The sequence below is a fragment of the Neofelis nebulosa genome, chromosome 6 (assembly GCF_028018385.1).
Source record: "Neofelis nebulosa isolate mNeoNeb1 chromosome 6, mNeoNeb1.pri, whole genome shotgun sequence".
Lineage (NCBI taxonomy): Eukaryota > Metazoa > Chordata > Mammalia > Carnivora > Felidae > Neofelis > Neofelis nebulosa.
The window spans coordinates 69679222-69698989 of NC_080787.1; the positions used below are offsets into that span (position 1 = coordinate 69679222).

Sequence of the window (19768 nt, forward strand, 5' to 3'; positions counted from 1 at the left end):
ATGAATTTGCAGTATCTTAGGGTAATAGGATCCATGGGACTTGATAGATTCAGGGAGAGGAGTGAGGGAAACAAGGAATGAGGGCAACTGAGGCTTCTGACATGAGCAACTGAGTGGATGGTGGTGCCCTTGATTAGGATGGGAAGGGATACATTTGGGGGAGTTACAGCTTTGGGGGCGATAAGTGCTCTGTTTTAAACATGTGAAGTTTAAATGACTGTGTGTCATCCAAATTGAAATATCAACTGTATATATGTGAATCTAGAGCTCAAAAGAATCTTGCCTGAAGGTATAAATTGATGTGTTCACCATAAAAATTTAAATCCATGAGAACACTTAAGATCACCTGGGAAGAGACAGAATAAATGGGATAGAAGAGAAAGGAAAGTGAGAGAAGAATAGAATTTTTTAAAAGAGAGAAAGACAGGGGCGCCTGGGTGGCGCAGTCGGTTAAGCGTCCGACTTCAGCCAGGTCACGATCTCGCGGTCCGTGAGTTCGAGCCCCGCGTCAGGCTCTGGGCTGATGGCTCGGAGCCTGGAGCCTGTTTCCGATTCTGTGTCTCCCTCTCTCTCTGCCCCTCCCCCGTTCATGCTCTGTCTCTCTCTGTCCCAAAATAAATAAAAAACGTTGAAAAAAAAAATAAAAAAAATAAAAAATAAAAAAAATAAAAGAGAGAAAGACCCAGAATTAAACCTTAAGAATCCAATAGTCAAAGTGTGATTAGCATAGGAGGTCCCACATAAGGGGAGCCACCGAAGATACCTCATGGAAGTGAGGAGAGAAGAAAGCTAGGAAGGGCTTATCAGCTGAGCTGTAAGTTTCTGAAAGGTCTGGCATCACGAAGCATCATCTCCTTCTATCATTTCTGTCTCTCAAATGTAACCCCTCCTTCAAAACCCAGGTAGGATGATAAGACCAAAGCAACCACTTTCCTAGAAATCAGTGACTATCTATCTCCATAACCAGTATCTTTTTTCTCAGTCCTCATTCTCCTTGTTTTCTATGAGACTGTGATACCAGGGATCACCTGGTCCCTTATGAAACTCTCTCTTCTTCATTGAGTTTCCATGTATTTTACCCATTTCTAGTTCCCTTACTTTTTAAAATATTTATTCTCCTCTGACTCCTTTCCCTTCCATCTCTTAAATGTCTATTTCCTGAGGTGTCCTTGGACCCTTTCTTTGCACACTTTGCAATCTCATTTATTCACAAAGTTTCAATAATCATCCTGTGCCTGACTCTAAAATCCAAATCTCATGCCAAACCCAGTCTCTGTCTTTCAAGACTCAAGTTCTCTATATCAATTTCCTGCTCGACATTTCTAGATCAGAGTCATACTAACATTTAAAAACTACTTATGCAGGGTGCCTGGGTGGCTCTGTTGGTTAAGCATCTGACTTCGGCTCAGGTCAGGTCTTGTGTTTTGTGAGTTCGAGCCCCACGTTGGGCTCTATGCTGACAGCTCAGAGCCTAGATCCTACTTTGGATTCTGTGTCTCCCTCTCTCTGCCCCTCCATGCTCACATGGTATGTGTCTCTCTCTCAAAAATAAATAAACATTTAAAAAATGTTTAAAAAGCAGTTATTTGCAAAACCAAACTCTCTATCTTTGCTCCAAAATCTTTTTCTCATCATATTTCTATTTATACTGGATCTGTCTTCTTAAAATTTTTAAGCCCTAGTTTACTTAGTCTTCCCCTTCATCCCAGACGATTAACAAATGCATTTCTATTGAACTTCATAAGCACGTCTCTTTACTTTGCACTCCCATACAGCCTCGTTGCCACTGTTCCAGTTTGCTTGCACCATCATTCTTCCAGATCGTGCACAACCTCATGGGCCCTGGAGAGGAGCTGGGACTTTGTTCTAAGAAGCATGGGAAGATCCTGGAGCAGTCTGATCATGGGAGAGACATGATCCAAATATCGTTTTTCAAAGACACTCCCTGATCTAGCAATAGCATATTTAGTTAATCTCCTCTTCCACTAATCCTCTTAAGACCCACCATGCTCCAACCCAACTAAACAACTTATACTTTCTAGAACCTACCATATTTGTTCTCACTGCTGTGCAGCTGGTCACCTGTTTCCCACCCTAGATCACCCTCTTTATCATTTTTGCCTCGCAAAATATTGCTTCTCCTTCAAAGCCTCCTTGACCGCCTCCCCCACCCCCTCCAAGCTGGAAACAATCAATCTGTTCTTTGAATCCGCTTAGCAGATTATTTGTGCATCCATCATAGTAGCTGTCTTGCCCTATTTTGTGTTTTAATGATTTGTGTGTGACGTGTCTCCCCTCTTGTGCCGTAAATATCTTAGGACAAGAACTACGTACCTCTAATTTTTGTTCCACTACAAATCATAACACGTACCTTGCACACACCAGACCTCCAGGAAATGCCTGCCAAGGTAATAAATAGACAGCCTTAATTAACATAAATTATTGTTTTGTGTACTGATCCAGTCCTAAATCCATGGTGCTATCATTTCTGTATCTCTGATGGTTATCCGCTTATTTAAATAACCTTTCCTTGGAAACACTTAGAAAAGATGGAAAATTGTGTTATAAGGGAGGAACAAGTATGTAGGTTATTCCCTTCCTTAAACAAAGAGAAGCTCTGTTATGCGTCACGGAAAATTAAAGCACAGTAATAAAATGCGCCAACAAGGCTTGTTGAATAATGATTTAGTGGAAACGTTGCTTTGCCTCCTGTTCATAGGTCCTAACTTTCCTCTCAAGTACTTAAGCTGCACGTTCTATTTATTTTGTTTTTAGATTACATTGACAACGATTGGCTATGGAGACAAAACTCCCCTAACTTGGCTGGGAAGATTGCTTTCTGCAGGCTTTGCACTCCTTGGCATTTCTTTCTTTGCACTTCCTGCCGTGAGTATCTTTGCAGAAGTAAAACAGTTTAAATTAGATCTTAGAGGTTTATTAGCATGAGCTTTCACAAATTGGTGAGCCCGGAACATATCTATATCGCTACAGATATAATTTTATTAATATAATGTTGACTTTTATACATACATCTAGTTGGAAAATTTGTGAAATATGGTCTTCCCTTGGAGATACTTAACCTGAGAGTTTTATGCCCTTTGGTCTTTATGACCAAATAATAATTCAGATGGCATCACCTCTCATTCAATGTGCTACTAATACATTTAAAATATGTATAAAGATTTAAAGATATCTTCTTTTTAAACTGATCTCTCCGATTTGGCTTATAACATGTGCTGCTTAAGAGTTGGATGTGATAAGTGGAATATTACCTCTTCAGATCCATTTGAGTGAAAAGCATATGACCTTAAAGGGTTTCAATGTGTCAGACAATTTATTCTTTCTGTCACCATCACTGATTTTTCTTAGTGAACAGCTTCTGCATCTTATCAGAATGAAGAGCACATTTATCTTCTCCCAAGCCTCTGATTATTTTCTCCTTAATGGATGATGCTTACTCTCTGATCATTTTATCCTCTTGTTTTTGTAAAGGCAGCTGGTCAAAATATTACAATTTGCCTCCATCCCCAAATTCTCACTTTGCTCACTCCACCTCTTGTAGGGGAAGAGAGCCAACAAAAAGGAGGGTTACAGTGTAGCAGCAGGCATGCTTAAGGAACAATAACTTCACTCTTGCTCCAGACACTCTTGCTCTGTACTTATCTGTGAGTGGCATCACGTCTCTGCTGAGCAGAGACCCCAGAGCATCCCTCCACAGGAAGCCAAGGGATTAGGGATTTTCAGCATCCCAGCCTTTGGCTCACAGGGCTTCATCTCTGCCTGTGAATGAGTGCAGAGGACACTCATGTCGTTCCCATGGCCAGACCCCAACTTTAGATTGACTGGCTGGTTCTGCCCCAGACCATACGAGACCACAGAGAAGACACCGAAAAGACTATGCATACCCTTGAGCATTAGATCTTGGCTTGGATTTAAAGCCACATACTACCTGGTTTTGTCACATACACCCATGCGACTATATTAGTTTGCCAGGGCCGCTATAAAGACATCACAGGTTGGGTGACTTAAACAGCAGAAATTTATTGTCTCACAGTGCTGGAATCTAGAAGTCCAAAATCAAGGGGCAAGAAAGGTTGGTTCTTGTTGAGGAGCATGAGAGAAGGATCTGTTCCAGACATCTTTCCTTGGTTCACGGATAGCAGTCTTCTCCCTGTATCCTCACATTGTCTTCCCTCTGTACATGTCTATGTCCAAACTTCCTCTCATAAAGACACCAGTCATATCATATTAGGGCTCATCCTAATGACCTCATTGTAACTTGATTACTTCTGTAAAGACCTTATCTCCGAATAAAGTCACATTCTAAAGTACTGGGAATTAGGATTCCAGCATAGGAATTTCAGAGGGATACAGTTCAGCCAATAATAGTAACATGGGGTATGTTTCTTGATCTATATAATAGAAGAAGAATTATTGCACCCACAGAAATTTTGTCAAGAGCAGTATGGTGATATAAGTCTAATGCTTGCCATGTAGAAAACCTTCATGAATTTTGTCTCCCATTTTATGTATGAATCTAGATGTATTGTTTTCTGTTGTGAAATGACAAAATCAAGGAGAGTCAAAAAAAAATCTCACTTATCCAGAATCAACTTATCTGGCAAACTCAACAATCCATAACGGAGCAGGGATTCATTCAGTAATCAAATTCCCTACATGAAAATACCTTTAGAAACAATAAATACGTTCTTGGGTTTTTTTACCAAAATACTGCTGCTTTAGTGTCTATACTTATCCTGAGACCACATATAAAACAACCTGTGTGATCCAGTGAAAAACTATAAACAAAGAAGCAGGCAACTTCTGGGCTATTAAAATTGACAACAGTGTATGTGTTGTCCTCATAGGAAAGCCTCTTGAAACCTAAATCATAACCTATTCTTAATTTAGAGAAAATTCTGATAAGCTGAGCTACATAGTTTTACAATTCTCTGAAGATTATAAACAGCAAAGGCAGAGGTCCACTGATTGAACAGTGTAATGGGAAGAGATGGTGGAAAACTAACAACAAAGGAAGGGGAAAATATTTGTAAGAAGCAAGCAAACACGAGTGTTCAAAATCTGTAAGGACCTGGGGCCCATTAGTGTTAGGGTCAACCCATCTCTGGAAACTGGCCATATCCAGCACAGCAAAATACCAGTCCCCATAAGGAAACTCTGGACTATCACAGGAAGGTTAAATTGTGTTATTCTGTTAGGTTAGAGGTCAGACACTAAGTTGTTATGCTTGGAAATGTTTCCCAATAAAGTGATTACAATTTTCAGATATGCAAATTAAATTAATATGTGTTGGAAATCTAAATAAAATGTTAAAAAAGGGGGGCGGGCGCCTGTGTGGCTCCGTCAGTTAAGTGTCTGACTTCAGCTCAGGTCATGATCTCACGGTTCGTGGGTTCAAGCCCCATGTCGGGCTCTGTGCTGACAGCTCAGAGCCTGGAGCCTGCTTCAGATTCTGTGTCTCCCTCTCTCTGACCCTCCCCCACTCGCACTCTGTCTCTCTCAAAAATAAATAAAACGTTAAAAAAATATATATGTGCTGGAAATCTGAGAAACTTGCTTGTACAGAACACTCCCTAACAATGCCAAGAATAGTTGGCTTACCATATATCTTTTATTGCAACCTCATATTTACTGAATGAAAGACTAAATGGTCCATATATACCTTTAAAAAAGAAAAAACTAAATGGTCCATATATACCTTTAAAAAAAAGTGGCTGGAAATACCATTATGTCTTGTGTGCCTGCTGGCAACAGTGTTCTATGATTGAGATTTAGGAGAGCACATTTTGCTAGGAAACTTAGAGGTGAGACGTGAGCCATCCCCGGTTGGGTTTCCTCCCACCCAGGAAACCAAGGACCAAGAAAGAGAAGAGCCTTTCCCCATCTTTCTTCAAAGCAGAAGGACTCTTCTGCACATCATAGAGCCATATAACTACCCTTCCAAACTCCACTGGAAGATCACTTTCCTTGAGGCCCACAGCATCCCTAAGCTAATGAGCAGACAGAAGCAGTCAGCTTCTCAGCATCGCCCTAAGGTGCAGGCCTTTCCCTTCTTTAGAACACTCCCTTCCTTCCTGCTAAGAGTATCTTTCAGTGTAGCCTGTCCTTCTGCGCTACATTAAGCTCCTTTAATCTGGGAGATAAAAAGGGATAGATACTTAAATGTTTACCAAAACATATTTTCTTTGTACTTGATGTTTATGTAATACTTCTCAACATAGCACTAAAACATAAAACCTAAAAATTTAAGTCATGTGATCTTAGGCAATGAATGAAAACAAAAGTCAATTTAAAAAAAAAAATTTAATGTTTATTTATTTTTGAGAGAGAGAGAGAACGGGTGGGGAAGGGGCAGAGAGAGAGGGAGACACAGGATCCGAAGCAGGCTCTGGGCTCTGAGCTGTCAGCATAGAGCCCGACACTGGGCTCAAACTCACAAACCATGAGATCATGACCTGAGCCAAAGTCAGACGCTCAACCAACTGAGCCACTCAGGCACCCCAACAGGAGTCAATTTCTATGAAGTTTCATTTTATTGATGTTGCTGTTTGAAGGCATGGCACATGGATTATATACATAGATAACACATATATATCCCATAAGTTATAGATATATAATATATTTATATATATCCCATAAGTTTTATATATGTATACATATATATGTGTGTGTGTATATATATAACATAATGAACTTTATTTTAACAGACTTCTGAGGTTCACTGAGCTGTGTAGAGAGGTGGAAGAAAATTGGAATGGAGCCATAATGAGACAATCAGCAGACCTGGTTTAATAACTGTTGTAATGTACAGTCTGGCACAAGAGATATGTAGCAAACATTTGCCAACTACTAATATATATTTCTAAGCAATGCCAGTGTGATTTTTAGCACATTTTAGTTTGTTTGGCAAATGCTGAGTTTGTGCTAGGCCTGTCTTTATTTTCCAAAAGGGATTTACATTTAAACCTCATTTTCACATAATAAATACCAAAAAATGGTAGCTATTACTGTTAATTTAATGTCTACAAAATCTGAATTATGCTCCATGAGTGGATTATGTGCCCTATGCATGTAATGTATGTACACACAATACATATAACAAATATGTAATATACTCTAATGCCTTCTATTTTCTTACATGTATGTGCTTCATGAAAAATAACATTAAAAGGAAAATAAATAAATCTTTCCTAAGTCACTTCAAATAGCAGTAAAAAATTTAGGAGTTATGAGTGACTAGAGTTGGAAGGCCATTTTTATAACCTCTACATGGAAGGAAATGTTGTTTAAATTGACAAACAAGACCATACGGACCAGGTTTTTAAGTTTGCACGAAGTTTGGTTTGTGCATCCCCAGCCTAATGATCTTAGACAGCATGAGACAATCACAAAAAAAGGCAGATGGAAAACAGAACCTATAATGTAATTTCTAATTTCATGGTACAGTCATTCATCCTAATTAATAATGGAGATTATTGCTCATTAATAGCAAGCAGTATTATCATGTAACTGTATTTTAAACATAATTGTATTACTGATTATCTGGCTATTGTCACAGATGTGCTCAGAATGGTAACATGTAAGATAAGAAGGGGGCATTAAAGGTGATCTAGAGCCCAAATATATCTTGGTCAAATTGTCATCCAGCCGAGACTTCACACCTTCTAAAGATGAGAAACCCACCACTTGCCTAGGTAGCTTATACCATCTTTGAGCTACTTTGAAAATATAAATAAAAGATGGGGTGCCTGGGTGGCTCATTTGGTTGAGCATTCAATTTTGGCTCAGGTCATGATCTCACGGTTCATGAGTTCATGATCTCACTGATAGCGCGGAACCTGCTTGGGATTCTCTCTCCCTCTCTCTCTCCGTCCCTCCTCCCCTTCTCTCTCTTGCAAAATGAATAAGTAAACATATATATATGAAAAGAAAAACAACCATTCCCTATCTACAGCAAATACTGACATCCATCTCTAGCTTAAGAGTTAGACTCCTTGAAGTTTAATAAAAAGGTAATAATTTATAGCTAGCAAGTAAAAGCCACAGACTTGAAAGCAGTAGAGATCCACGTCCCATGCCAATAAAGTGGAAACTTATGAACAAAGGTTGAGACTTTGAATTTAGCAAGCTCCAAAAGCCAGCCCAAGGCTGAAACAAAGCATCTTGATTCCACAAATGTTAGACCAGAGCAAACTGAAAAGAGGGAGGCATTTCAAAGAGCCAGGATTCTAGCAGATCAAAATGATAAGCAGAAGGAGGCAAACCAGCCAAAAGTACTAATATAAACATAGGAGACACATACTAGTCTGACTAACTCCAAAATCTGAAAAAGTGAGCTAAAACCAGAAAGGTAAGGAATGCTAAAAGTGTGAGATTAAAACTCAGGGAAGTAGGAATGTTCTTTGCAATTTGTTCTTTGTCTTTATTGTATAAACAGGCAAAATGGAAAACTTTGTGTTCAAAACTGAGTGTCTGGATAACTATCTCCCCCCCACCCCTTTCACTCTACTTGGGTAGGCATAGAATTATAGCATCATGGAGAATTAAGCTGGGACAGATTTTAAAAATACCCCACCATTTCAAGAATGGAAAATATAAAATTTCATAGTATCATCAAAGTGCTAGAAAAACTCCCATGTCCACAGTAGTGAGACTTTAAACTGTCCCAAATTTTAAATCCACCTCTGCCCAAAACCAGAATTCCTAGCCTCTGAATTCAATCACATCCCCTAATTCCAAATGGGGAATTTCCTCTAACATATAAAGAAGTGTCACAGAGAAGGTCACACAAAAAACATCTTTAAAAATTGTGATTTTTATTTGTAATTGTAATGCCTCTTACCATACTGTAAGAAATAATAAATGGCATTGCCCGGTTGATTTACTAAAGAACAAAAGTTGTTACATTTCTTGGCAGTCTTGCCCCACAACTTGCCATTGCCAGTGGTATCATAAAAGAGGTAAATAGTGTTTGTTTTAATAAGTAATATGTTTACGAACAGGTTGAACAGTGTTTGTCTTTCCTTAGACTCATTTGAGGTTTTTTTTTTTAATATTTATATTGCTTAACAGTCCTTTTGAAAAAAATTTAAGAACTATTTTTGTATTTTGTTCCAGGGCATTCTTGGCTCGGGTTTTGCATTAAAAGTACAAGAACAGCACCGCCAGAAACACTTTGAGAAAAGAAGGAACCCAGCTGCCAACCTCATTCAGGTGAATGTCAATGTAATAGGTTGATGGCAACATCTGTCACTGTAAGCGCTTGCCGGGTCATTTTCCAGTCTTTGTGCTTCAGTGCTTAGTAGAGCTTCTGATTTGTTTTGTTTGTAAAAAAAAAAATGAAATTGGAACTTAAAGTACAGTCTTGGATTTGGGCAAATGTTCCCCCCTCCCGACTATATATATTTTCAGCAAATGGCCCGTGTATTGCTCAGATTTATTAACCATGCCAGCAAGGCCATGGAGAGGTTAGCAGTTGTGTTGCTCCTGGAATGACCTAATATGTCTTGCGAATTACTTGATGAAACATAATTGATCGTTAAGTGATAGAGCAGAACATGGGATTGTTCCCTGCATTGCGATTACTTTCTCCAGGCAGATGTGTGCTACTGTTCTGAAGAACAGCATATTTGTTCAGGATGTCAAGGTTTACTGCCCATGAGATTGTTTTTAATGCCATCATTAGAGCAATAACTTGAATATCTTAAGAGCTGGTGGGATTATGGAATATGTCAATGTTTGAGAATATGAACTAATAAGCATATTATTTGAAACTAACTCATAATATAAGGTTGTTTAACATTTCATTCTCTTTTCAATATCTCGGGGTTTGCTTCAGGCTTAAAAAGGAATGCTTTTCCCATTGCCATTTATATCTTTTGAGAATAGAACCATCCTAAAACCAGGTTGCCTGAAAATCACAAAATGTATTCTTCTCTAAATCCATACCATGAAGTTGGTATTTAATTATGCAGACAATGATTATACAGCCTGAAATTGTTTTCCCTTTCTGCCAAGCAGTGGGAGATGCAGAACTTCTAAACTGAAGGGTTTTGGGGTGGTGATCTGAGATGTCAGGAGATTTATCTTCATGTTGTAGTAACAGCACACTGTTGTTGTTGTTGTTGTTGTTGTTGTTGTTTTAATATAATTTATTGTCAAGTTGACTGCAGTTGGCTACTGTATACAGTGTGTTCTTGGTTTTGGAGCTAGATTCCCATTGATTCATCACTTAAAAGCAACACCCAGTGCTCATCCCAACAAGTGCCCTCCTCAGTGCCTATCACCCGTTTTCCCCTCTCCCCTACTCCACCCCCATCAACCCTCAGTTTGTTCTCTGTATTTAAGAGTCTCTTATGGTTTGCCTCCCTCCCTCTCTATTTGTAACTATTTTTTCCCCTTCCCTTCCCCCATGGTCTTCTGTTAACTTTCTCAAGTTCCACATATGAGTGAAAACATAAGATATCTGTCTTTCTCTGACTGACTTATTTCACTTTGCATAATACCCTCCAGTTCCATCCACGTTGCTGCAAATGGCAGGATCTCATTCTTTCTCATTGCCAAGTAGTATTCCATTGTGTATATAAACCACATCTTTTTTATCCATTCATCAGTTGATGGACATTTAGGTTCTTTCCATAATTTGGCTATTGTTGAAAGTGCTGCTATAAACATTGGGGTACATGTGCCCCTTTGAATCTGCACTCCTGTATCCTTTGGATAAATTCCTACTAGTGACAAGATACTGTTTTCATTTAGATTGTAGGTTTAAATGGGTGGGTTGCTGGGGGATAGCTACTACATAACTCTATCTTTAGCCTTTGCCCATGGCTATGATATGCAGTACCTCCAACAGAAATGGAACAAGGGAAAGAAGCAGGGGAGGGCCATTCAGTTATATCATGAAGGACATCTTTTTGTATCTAATGACAAAATAAGTATTAACTTTTTAATGTTTATTTATTTTGAGAGACAAAGAGCATGAAAGTGGGGGAGAAGCACAGAGAGGGGAACAGAGGATCCAAAGCAGGCTCTGCTGACTGCAGAAAACCTGATGCGGGTCTCGAACTCATGACCTGAGCCAAGTTGGACACTTAACCAACTGAGCCACCCAGGTGCCCCAATAAGTATTAATTTTTAAATCAAACTATTCTACAACTATTGACAGACCATTGGACATGACTTCTAACACAAATCACTGAGAGTCTCTATTTTTTTAATTTTTAGGTTTTAAAAAAGCATTAAAGATAAATTTTGTTTTTGTAAATAAAAAGATCCTTACGCAGTAGAATTTTAAGATCCGAAGCCAAGTAGATAATCACCATAATTAAAACAAATGTCACACATTTTAGTATGCACACAAAATACCTGAGGCCCAGATAGCCTTTCAGCCTTTGGTGCTTCTTAACTGGTTATGAGGTATTAACACACTTTCAATGAATTTTTCTTCTTACTATTTTTATCTTTTAATTATCTTTAATTTACCTCTCATCTTTTAATTCTAGAACAATGTTTTCCAATTTGTGAATGCAGACATTATTCTATAAGTTCCTTACATCTATCCAGGCACTAATCATATATGTCTACCTATGCAACCAGTCATATATCTTCCCCATATCTAGACTACTTTGCCCCCAGGATACTGTAGATACTGTTATCAAAAATAAAGTTTAAATTCATTTAAAATCCTTACTAAAGTATTTATCAACTTTTTTATTGTATATTTTCTCAATCAACACATACTCAAAATACAACCACTTCTAGGCACATATTCTTGATAATTCTGGATATTAAAGTGGAACTCTATATCAAAAAACATTTTAAAATATCAGCTGTTCTGTTAGAAACTGAACCCTTTGGGGCACCTGAGTAGCTCAGTCGGTTTAACATCCAAGTTCGGCTCAGGTCATGATTTCATGTTTCATGGGTTCAAGACCTGCATCAGGCTCTGTGCTGACCATTCGGAGCCTGGAGCCTGCTTCAGATTCTGTATCTCCCTCTCTCTTTCTGTCCCTCCTTTGCTTGTGCTCTCTCTTTCTTTCTCTCTCTGTCTCTCTCTCAAAAAATAAATAAACTTTAAAAAAAAATAATAAGGAAAGTGAGCCCTTTGAGGCATTTCTCACGCATGAATCCCTTGTAATAATATAGAACTATGATGCCCAATACAGTTTCCAGTAGCTACATGCAGCTATTTAATTCATAAATTCAATTCCTCAAAGGCACTAGCCATATCTCAAGTGGTCAGTAGCAATATGATGGCTACTGGCTACCATATTGTACAAGACAGATATAGAGAGTATTGGAGAAAATTCCCTGATCTAACTTATCAACTACTAAATTGTGCAAAAACAATTTGCAATTGAACTTGAAAACAGATTACTACTCTTGCAGCAAATCTTTGGACCAAAGGTATTTATATATCCACAGATAAAGCAAGATAAGGCCTTCCTCTCAGGTAACCCATGAAAAGTAAAGAGTCTGGTTGAACAGTTTTGCTTCAAGATCTAGAATTTCATTGTATGGAACTGGGCTATGTAATATATATTGTAATCAGTAATTAAACTTGTACAAGTAGGAAGCTTTTGCACAGCAAAGGAAGCCATCAACAAAATGAAAAAGCAGCCTGCTTAAAATGGGAGAAGATATTTACAAATGATGTATGTAATAAGGAGGCAATATCCAAAATATATAAAAAACTTATACAACTTAACACCAAAAAAACCTGAACAATCCTATTAAAAAATCAGCAGAGGACCTGAATAGACATTTTTCCAAAGACATACAGATGGCCAACAGACACATGAAAAGATGCTCAACATCACTAAGCATTATGGAAATGCATGCCAAAACCACAATGAGATATCCCCTCACACCTGTCAGAATGGCTAAAATCAAAGAGACAAGAAATAACAAGTGTTGGCAAGAATGTGGAGAAAAAGGAACCCTTGTGCATTGTTGGTAGCGATGTAAATTGATACAGCCACTGTGGAAAACAGTATGGAGGTTCCTCAAAAAATTAAAAATAGAGGGGCGCCTGGGTGGCGCAGTCGGTTAAGCGTCCGACTTCAGCCAGGTCACGATCTCGCGGTCCGTGAGTTCGAGCCCCGCGTCAGGCTCTGGGCTGATGGCTCAGAGCCTGGAGCCTGTTTCCGATTCTGTGTCTCCCTCTCTCTCTGCCCCTCCCCCGTTCATGCTCTGTCTCTCTCTGTCCCAAAAATAAATAAAAAACGTTGAAAAAATAAAAAATAAAAAATTAAAAAATTAAAAATAGAAATAACTTATGATACAGTAATTCCACTACTGGGTATTTACCCAAAGAAAACAAAAACACTAAGTTGAAGGCATATTTGCACCCCTATGCTATTGCAGCATTATTCACAACAGCCAAGATGTGTCCATCAATAGATGAACAGATAAAAAAGATGTGGTATATTTATGCAATGGAATATTATTCAGCCTTAAAAAAAGAAAGAGAGAGAGAAATCTTGCCATTTGTTTCAGTATAGATTGACCTAGAGGGTATTATGCTAAGTGAAATAGGGGAGACAAAGAAAAATACCATATGATTTCACTTATATGTAGAATCTAAAAAACAAAACAAATGAACACACAAACAAACAAACAGAAACAGACCCATAAATACAGAGGGGAATGGGGTAAAACATTGGGCAAAATGGGTAAAGGAGAGTGGGAGGTACATACTTTCAGTTATGGAACAAATAAGTCACAGGATGAAAGGTGCAGCATAGGGAATATAGTCAATGGTATTGTAATAGTGTGGTATGGTGACAGATGGTAACTACACTTGTGTGGAGCACAGCATAATGTATGGAGTGGTCCAGTCACTATGTTGTACACCTGAAGTTAATGTAACTATGTGTCACCTATGCCTCAATAAAAAATAATAATTAAACTCACACAAATGTAGGTAATACATATGAAACCATTAATTCTTATTTTACTTAAAACTCTATGTTATGCTGAACAAAAAATAGTATAAAATGAAAGACTTAAAATATTCAAGAATACCTTTAAAATCTAATCATAGTTTCAGTAATCAAAGTAGAATCTACACATTTTTTAAATTTTATTTATTTTGAGAGAGAGACAGAGAGACAGAGAGAGAGAAAGAGAGAGAGAGAGAGAGCATGAGTGGGGGAAGGGCAAAGAGCGAGGGATAGAGAATCCCCGGCAGGCCCCACACTGTCAGCTCAGAGCCCAGTGCTGGCTCAGTCTCACCAAATGTGAGATCATGACCTAAGCCAAAATCAAGAGTCAGACACTCAATCGACTGAGCCACCCAGGTGCCCTGAATCTACAAATTTAAAAGGTAATTGTTCCCCCATCCAAATGCAATTGATTTTTTATGAGACATAGGAATAATAATATAATTATTAAAGGTATTCATTGTTCTTCCTTGCTGTGACCCTTAGCCAGAATTCAGGGCTTTAAGCTTTGATTATATATTGAAGAAATGTATTTTTAAGAATACACTAGATTGAATAGCAATCCTCATTTGCTGATCCATTTATTTTCTCACCCAATAAACCTGCCTTGGTTTGCTGAACACACAAAGCATCAAGACCAAGAGTAATGTCATTTGTTTTAAGCCAGAGCTGCTATCTTTCTGAAAGGGCATTGAAGGGAGACTAAACTCATTGTGGCGATCATTTCACATACATACAAATATCAAATCGTTAGGCTGTACACCTGAAACTAATGTTATGTGTCAGTTATGCCTCAATAAAAAAAAATTAAAAAAAACAAAAGGGCACTGAGATGCCCAAATTGCTTTGTCATTTGGTTGGTGAGACAATTAAATTAACCAGCCTTTCTGGGTTTTAGAGACAAGTTTAAAAGCCCAGCAGCTTTCAGCAAATTTAGCTGTGTCAATATCTTTGCATGATTCATTTAAATTAACTTTTCATTTCAAGTGGAGCAGTCTGGGAAAAGAAAGCAGCTTGAATACTTGCCCAAATGTCACAACTTTTATTAATAATACCCAAGACTAGCAAAGTGTTTTCCAGTTTGTAGAGTGTTTCTAATACATGATGTCACTTGATCTCCAGGCCAACCCTAGGAAGAGTTGGAACTCCGTCCCTGGGGTCTGAATCATAATCAAACAGCAGCAGTTGCATCCTCATTTATGTATTCCTGAAAGCTTGGGGCTAGCATTTAAAGAATCTTCAAAAGTGCCGTGTTAGAGAGTTCACATCAAGAGAGACTGGACCAGCTCAAGGTGGAGCCAAGATGTTTACTGGAACGGAAACAGGGGAATTAAGTGAAAGTTTGTGAAGTGGATGCTGCCAGACAGGCTTATTTCCCATAGATACTGCTATGCCCCCCACCAAAAAAAAAAAGTAAGGCCACCAGTTAATACACTCAAGCCTTATACAGAGATTACATAATCTTTTTTTAGTGCTTTAGTCATGAAAAAGAACAAACTGAAAAAAAAAATTTCCTAGAAGTGAAAAATGTGACAGCAGGAAAAAAAAGAAAACAGAAGGTCACTAAAATTGTGAAAACTTCCCAGAAATTAGAAGGAAAAGACAGAGAAAATGAAACCAAAAAATAGGAAAGGTAGGTGACCTTACTAGGAGATCAAATATCCAACTAACAGGAGTGCCTCAAAAAGAGTACAGGGAAACTGTAAGGGAAGGATTTTATCAAAGTAATGTTATGTTATGATTCTCCAGAACTGGTGGTCACAGGAGAAGGGCTACCAAGTGCCTGGCACTTCAAACAAAACAATACTTGCAAAAAAGGGGATCCTTGGGGTTGCCTGGGTGGCTCAGTCAGTTGAGCATGAGACTTCTGCTCGGGTCATGATCTTGCCATTCGTGAGTTCAAACCCCACATCAGGCTCTATGCTGACTGCTCAGAGACCGGAGCTTGCTTCGGATTCTGTGTCTCCCTCTCTCTCTCTGCCCCCTCCCACTCTCACTGTCTCTCTCTCTCCAAAAATAAATAAACATTAAAAAAATTAAAGAAAAAAAGACTACATAACAATATTTTCACAGTTATGGAAGAAAATTATCTCCAACCTAAAATTCTGCACTCAGCCAAACTATTCATGGAGTGTGAAAGTAGCATAAAGACATTCTTAGACATGCAAGATCTCAAAACTTTATCTACCATTTATCCTTATTCAAGAAGTTAGGCACCGGGGTGGCTCAAGCATCCCACTCATGATTTCAGCTCAGGTCATGATCTCATGGTTCCTAAGATGGAGCCCTGCCTTGGGCTCTGTGCTGACAGCATGGAGACTGCTTGAGATTTTCTCTCTCCCTCTCTCTCTCTGCCCCTCCCCTGCTCATGCACACACACTCTCTCTCTCTCAAAATAAATAAATAAACATTTTTTAAAAATTAATCAGAAGCAAAGTGGAGAAAGGGATTGCTTGTTTTCATCCTAAATCTTTTAGTTCTCTGACCTCTTAAATTCTGTACCTTGGAAATAATCAGATCCATGTTAATTATACCTTTGGGAGGTGACCTGAAACTAAAATTTCCAGAAAGGGTCAAATGTGCCATAGCTGTTATACTCCAGACAATACAAACTAAATACTCCCTAAAAACTTAATTATACCAATATTATACTTACAATTATAGACCAAAGTCTGAAATTTTTGGCTGCCTAAAGCACCAAGGTCACCTGATAAATGGTAAATTTGACTTTCATTTTGGTTTTTGTTGGCTTATCCTTTGGATTATTTATGCCATGTACATCATATCCCTCGGGGGCATCATTTTTCTCATGTCAACCACTATGTGATCTTGACTGTAAATACAGAAACATCAGCTATTTGAACATGTAGTTGTGGCCTTGAGGTTCAGGTACTTGAAGCCAATTAGCTGAGAGAGAGAGACGGAGCTAAGGACAAGACAAAGTTATTAAGAGTATAAGACTAATGGAGTTACATTTTCCACTTCTATCTTGACTGTTACCTAATATCAGCCCCAATATAGTTGCCACTTGCTCCTTCTGTACCTCCCATTTACAAGACATTTCTGGGAGAAGAGTAATGAAAGGAATAAGAGCTTAGCTATTGAGATCAATGTGATAGAAAAAGAGCAAGAAACCAGGTCTCATTTTTAAGAAAATATTCAATTTTCTAAAAGAGGCTTCTCTTGCCCCCAGTTCTTTATAACATTGGCAGGTAATGTCTTAGTTCCACTTTTTGTTATATTGTTTGGGATTTTTGTCACTGGTATCTAATAATGCACAGACTTGCTATGTGCTTCTAGTTCTACGTGGGTCATGCTTTCAAAGCACCTGAATTCACATATATATGATGCCTTCTATGGAAATTGTTAAATTAAACCAGCCATATATGCTATCAAAGCATTGGAAGTTCTCTGGGCCTCACTACATGAGAAGCTGCAATAATAAGGGCACCTGAATGACTCAGTCGGATAAGTGTCCAAATCTTGATTTCAGCTCAGGTCATGATCTCATGGTCATGATCTCACAGTTGTGAGATCAAATCCCTCATGGGGCTCTGTGCTGATAGTGTGGAGCTTGCTTGGGATTCTCTCTCTCCCTCTCTGTCTGTCCTACCACTGCTCATGGGCACACACACACACACGCACTCTCTCTCTCTCTCTCTCTCTCTCTCTCAAAATAAATAAATAAACTAAAAAAAAAAAGAAGCTGCAGTAATAAACCCATGTGTTTTCATTGGTTACTCGAGGTCACTCTGTAAATTATGTTTGTACAATATTTGCAAAAACTACCATTTCAAGATGAAACAGTAATTGTTTTACTCTTTAAGATACCAACATATTTAGCAGAAGTTTTCACAGATCTGTAGGATAAATCAACATGAGCCATGTAAGCAAGGCTCCAGGCAAGAAACCCTGCTTCAATTATTTAAACCTTCCTTAATAATATTTAAAAATATATATACCCTCAGGTCTTACTATATATTTTTCTATTTTTTTATATCACTTCTTGAACATTTTATTGAAGTACAATGTGAATACAGAATAGAGCACATATCTAAAGAGAACTGAGCACTGCTGTGTGAACAGTACCCAGATAAAGAAACAGAACCTAAACAGTACCTCCTATATACCTTTTCGCAATCACTGTCCCTCACTGTGCTGGTGTTCTAACAGCATAGCTTAGTGTTTCCTGTTGCTTGTACTTTATGGAAATGGAATTACACAACATGTACCCTTCTGTGTCTTATTTCTTTCACTCAACGTTATTCATATGAAGCTTGTCCATCATCAAGCATAGTTCCAGTGTGCTGTTACTGTTGTAATAGTGTACCATTCCATTATGTTAACGTACCACAACTTACCTCTTTATTCTACTGTTAGTAGGAGTTTGAACATTTCCAGCTTCAGTTTATTAAGAGAGCAGTGCAGTTTTGAACACTATAGTACATATCTTTTGATGAACATATATAAACACACCTACTGAGTATGTATGTAGGAGTATGTAGCTGTATCATAAGATATATATACATTCAGCTTTAATAGATACTGCCAGTTTCCCAAAGTTGTTGGGTCAGTTTTTAACTTTTTTTGTTCAGTGCACATTTATTTAATGATATTCTCTTCATTGTGAGTTTTGACTATTGATCAAATGATCAGTGATCATTGATCACTGTTCTCTTCCTTATAAGTTTCAAAATCATGAATGATAGTTATTTAGCAGGAATATGACCCATTTAAATGAATCTGCCCAATAAAGTAGAATGCTTTGATTTATGAATTGTAATAAAAAAAACTTTTCTCTTGGGATATTGGAGTAATCACTTGGTCATTAGAAATGTTTGCAGACTGGGGTGCCTGAGTGGCTCAGTCAGTTAAGCATCCGACTCTTGGTTGTGTTCAGGTCATGATCTTATGGTTTGAGAGTTTGAGCCCCTCATCCCCTCATTGAGATTCCCTCTCTCTCTCTCTCTCTCTCTCTCTCTCTGCCCCTCCCCTGCTTGTACTCTCCCTCTCTCTCTCTGTCTCTCTCTCTCTCAAAATAAATAAACTTAAAAAAAATTTTTTTAAATAAATGTTTGCAGACTTATTACAAAGGAAAAAATTCACTTAAATCTATATGGAAAGTACGTTCAAGCGATCTCTCAAATGGACAGTTTAAAGGAAAACTTTTCCAGCAATAGTCAGCAAGTAGTAAGCAAAGGACAATAGAGGGATTCTAAGACCAAGAGCCAGGCAATCTGAGATAATGTCTCAACTCTACCAACCACTTAATTTATCTGAGCCTTTATTTTCTCTTATACAAAATAAGAGTCTTAATCCATACTCTGAGTGTGAAGACTACATGAAAATACATTGTATTGTATGTATCAGGTGTAATTATGTATAAAGTAAAGAGAGCTTATGTTTTACATCAGAAAGCCATAAACATAATCTTAGACTATGACATTAAATTTTTTTAATTAAAAAAATTTTTTAATGTTTATTCTTGAGAGAGAGAGAGAGAGACAGAGCACACGCAGGGGAGGGACAGAGAGAGGGAGAGACACAGAATCCTTTTTTATTTTAATATGAAATTTATTGTCAAATTGGTTTCCATGCAACACCCAGTGCTCATCCCAACAGGTGCCCTACTCAATGCCCATCACCCACCCTCCCCTCCCTCCCACCCCCCAGCAACCCTCAGTTTGTTCTCAGTTTTTAACAGTCTCTTATGCTTTGGCTCCCTCCCCCTCTAACTTTTTTTTTCCTTCCCCTCCCCCATGGTCTTCTGTTAAGTTTCTCAGGATCCACATAGGAATGAA

The 19768-nt window shown here is 38.2% G+C and overlaps 1 protein-coding gene across 3 annotated transcripts in view; it reads left to right on the forward strand.

Annotated features, from left to right (window-relative positions):
- KCNQ5 (potassium voltage-gated channel subfamily Q member 5) overlaps window positions 1-19768 on the forward strand; it is a 519096-nt gene that overhangs the window by 420786 nt on the left and 78542 nt on the right. For all 3 annotated transcript variants that reach the window (XM_058734458.1, XM_058734459.1, XM_058734460.1), the window contains exons 6-7: window positions 2776-2886; window positions 9139-9234. In XM_058734458.1, coding sequence (XP_058590441.1) covers window positions 2776-2886; window positions 9139-9234 — 207 coding nt within the window. The remainder of the gene's footprint in view (window positions 1-2775; window positions 2887-9138; window positions 9235-19768) is intronic.